Genomic DNA, 3,955 nt, shown 5'->3' on the forward strand with positions numbered 1-3,955 from the left:
CCCCATCTTTTCTGTCATTTCCCAATACGCCAAGGAAGAAAATGGCGTGAAGTTGCTGAGGGAGTTGTTGGAACCAACTCAGTTGAGCCCTTCTTCAGCTGGCGATGATGTTGCAACGCCGCGAGATCCTGTGGAGGAGAATTTGGACGATGTCGTTGACTATGAAGTCTCTCCCCGCGTGGATTAGATTTGTATATAGTAATCTAGTAATTAGACTTTGTACTTTGTTTGGCGGATGTTGGTATCCGCTTTTTGTAAATATTTATTTTTAATTTAATGAAGGACTTTCTTGAATCGTGTCCCGCTATATATTTGTTACCCAATTTTTTTGCTAAGAGTTGGTAAATGCAGGGTATCGTTTTCATTCATTGTCAATGGCCCTTGGCCCGTTTTTAGAAGTTGAAATCGATTTACCTATAGCACTTGCGCAGCTGCATCGCATTCCAAGTTCTTAGGACCGGCGAGCCATCGAGTTGCATCATCGCATATGCGCCTTTGCCTAGGACAATTTTCCTAGAGCGTGTGCTCTTAATGCCTCGTTGTTGCGAAGGACGTAATCTCCTGCATTGAACTCGCAGAATTTCACTTTTGCATCATAATATTTCTGAAGTTGGCACTTGTAATTCTGTTCACGCATTGCGGCCAACTCTCTTCTTTCTTCCAAAAGCATTAAATCTAGGCGCCCTTTGCTTTCGTTGTCGTTTGATAATAGAACCCTTGGTGACGGTAAGCCAATTTTCGCTGGGATCATTGCTTCAGTTCCATAAGTTAAACTGAACGGTGTTTTCGCATTACTTGTGTTTTTTTTGTGTGCGGATGGCCCAAAGGACATGTACAAGCCGGTCGATCCATCCTGACTTGTACCCTTCCAGTCTTTGTTTTATGCCACCAACGATGCTATGATTAGCGTGTTCCACTTCACCATTCCCTTGTGGGTATGCCACATAAGAGTATGTTTGGCTTATGTTTAACTCTGCAAGCCAAGCCCTATTGTGCCGATCCGCGAATTGTGTTCTATTATCGCTGACCACGTTCATTGGTAATCCAAAATGACATATGATGAATTCCCAAATGAATTTCTTGATGCTGGCGGCATTGATTGTGGCCACAGGTTTTGCTTCCATCCACATGGTGAAATAGTCTATTGCGACTATTAAGAATTTCACCAGCCCGACGCTTCAGGGAATGGTCATGTTATGTCAATTGCCCGTTTCTGAATTGGTCATGCGGACATTACTGGTATCATCATGTGTTTTGGCCTGAAGGTCTTTGGTGCATGGTGTTGGCATGCACTTCATCGGCGTAGTTCTTTTTCTGAATCCACGTGCATGCCAGGCCAATAGTATCCTGCATTCATAATTTTGGCCACTAACATTCTTGGGCCTGCGTGAATCCCACAAATTCCATCGTGTATTTCTTGCAACAAGTAATTCGTGTCCTGGGGATCCACACATCGGAGGAGTGGTCCCATGTAAGATTGCCGGCATAAAATACCATCTTACAACTGATAATTTAGTGCTTTATGGCGTATCTTCCTGACCTCTTCCATATGAACTGTAGGATCATGACGACAAGAAGTTGATTATTGGCGTCATCCAGCTGGTTGTATTTGTGGAGATTACACAAACTTGTATGGCGTTGATAGATGGGTTTTCTAGGTTTTCCACCCGAACATCTTTTGCCAGGTGATCGAAGCTGACCGATGCCAATTTGCTGAGGCCGTCTGCTTGTTTATAATAATAATTTCTCTTTATGTGTTTGATTTTGCATATAGTGGAGCTCATCATCAGCAGTTTAGCATGTGCCAAGTATGAGGCCATCTTGGCCTCATACGAGCCCTTGATCTGGTTTGCCACTAGCATTGAGTCAACATGGGCTTCTAAATGCTTGGCTCCCAATTTCTTGGCTATGCTTAGACCGCCAGAAATGCTTCGTACTCCGCATCATTGTCCGTGGTTTAAAATTCAAAGCGTATTGTGTACACGAATTCATGGCCGTCTGGGTCTTCGAGTTTTAATACTTGAGCCTTCATCATTGAACGCCCCGTCTATATACAGTTGCCAGACTTGTTCTTTCTGTTGTTCGGCGGGGGGCTCTAGGTCTCACTGACATTCGGTTTCTCGCGTTGCAGGTACTTCTGCTATGATATCTGCCAAAACTTGGCCCTTGATCATGGGTCTGGGTTTGAATTTGTGACATTCGTCAATTTCAGGTCTCGAATTGTATTCGTTTTGTAATATTTTATTGTGTAAACCGATCCGTTTTGTAAACCAAGGCTTGTGTTATAATCAAAGTGATGGTTTTTATGTTACGATATTGTTTTACACTTGTTGGGTCTTGAAAACATCTTTTTCTGTCCTTAAAACTCCTTAAAAATGACTAAAACAAACTTTATGGACTATTATTGTCATTTACCAAAAACTCTTTTGACTATTTCAACCATCACATGCATTTTTACCCTATTCGAATGAACCATAGTCTTACCTTATAAAATTAAAGCTCCATACACCACTTTGGTTGTTCATCTTCTCCAAACTCTCTCTCAAATCTATGTATTCATCTTCAACATTTTACTATTTGGACTACTTAATGTCAAACTAAAGCTAACCTTGTTCTAACTAATTCTTATTACTTGAAGCTTGATGTTGCAACATATATATAATACATACCCCTTGTTACCTTTGGTTGTTACTTCTCTGGTTCCGATTGGAGAGGTTTCGGGCCTCGTAAGGCAAGGCTTCATGGAGAACTTCGTGTTCTTGATATATATATACTTATATAACTTGTTTATACATATTAATCTTGCTTAACTTCTGCTCATTTTAGTTTGTTTGTCACATTTACAAGTCTTGGGTATGTGGAGACCATCTATGAACTCGTTGTGAGATGGAAACTGAACCAAACCGAACTTTTGCTTAAAAAACTTTTTTTGACTTTTTGGTTGTAAAACTTAAATATTTTCATTTGTACATTATTATACAAGATCTATGATATCTGGGCATGTGGAAACCATCTATGAACTTGTTGTGAGATGGAAACCGAACCGATCCGATTTTTACTCGCTTAAGACACACAAGTGTGTTTTTAGCTATCAAGACTTCTATATTTCTTTAAAAATAGTTTACAAACTGATTTTAATTATTTTCTTAAGTACTTGGAATTCTTGGATCCAACATGATCTCATAACATAGTTTGGACCGACCAAACCGAACACTCGCTTTAACGTGTGTTGTTAGTTCTAATACAATAGAACTACATACTTGGTTAAGTCTTAATAAGTTTTATTGAGTTATCTCATAACATTCATTATTTGGAAAGTTGACTTTGGGTTTGACCAATTATCAAGACCCGAAACTACAACCCGAACACTCGTTAAAGACCCATTTTAGTATCTTTATCCCAAAAGAACTTGCATTTTTCCCACCTTATTACTTAACATTGGTTAAGTAAATATTAAGGTTAGATACTTTAATCCGGTTTCGAGCAAACTTACATTTTTATAGGGTTATTATTATAAATTTTTAAATAATTACATTTTAAACCTTGAACTTTAATTATTTACTTTTTGCAACAATTATTTTATTTAAAGATCTTCAAGACAACCTTTCTAAATCTAAGAATTTCTTTTATTTAGGCTTCATACATTAAACCCGTCGTTCCGGCAAATCTCAAAATTAAGATCTTTCAAGTTATTACTTGAACGTGAGTACTTTCGTACCCCGTTTTCCATCTTTTGTTTTGGGGGGTGACATTTCATCTTATATAAACTAAATGTTTTATACTTGGGTCTTAAACCACAAACGTTATTTGTATACCTTACTTAAATAAATGCTCGATTTGGTGTTCTATGATTATATGCCTATGTGTTTATCGCTTTTGGTTGGTTGATCTATAAATCCTAGACTATTTGGCATCCCCTTATTGCAAGGTGTCGTTAACATAATGCAATTAACGT

At 38.5% G+C, this 3,955-nt stretch overlaps 1 protein-coding gene across 1 annotated transcript; it reads right to left on the reverse strand.

The window, feature by feature from the left end:
- Positions 1–499: 499 nt before the first annotated feature.
- LOC143637262 (uncharacterized) lies at positions 500–1,130 on the reverse strand. The gene is made up of 2 exons (XM_077104694.1): positions 865–1,130; positions 500–773 (listed from the first exon to the last, which is right to left on the reverse strand). Exons 1-2 carry the CDS (start codon positions 1,128–1,130, stop codon positions 500–502), a joined length of 540 nt encoding a protein of 179 aa, XP_076960809.1.
- Positions 1,131–3,955: the final 2,825 nt, after the last annotated feature.

Source organism: Bidens hawaiensis, unplaced genomic scaffold, assembly GCF_021521415.1.
Source record: "Bidens hawaiensis isolate Kalapana, Puna unplaced genomic scaffold, B.hawaiensis_p1.1 tig00008161_1, whole genome shotgun sequence".
Taxonomy (NCBI): Eukaryota; Viridiplantae; Streptophyta; class Magnoliopsida; order Asterales; family Asteraceae; genus Bidens; species Bidens hawaiensis.

Coding starts and splice junctions, on each gene's coding strand:
- LOC143637262 (XM_077104694.1), bottom strand. CDS start 1,130: ATGTGGATGGAAGCAAAACCTGTGGCCACAATCAATGCCGCCAGCATC. Junction 774..864: donor ATAAAACAAAGACTGGAAGG/GTACAAGTCAGG, acceptor AACACCGTTCAG/TTTAACTTATGGAACTGAAG.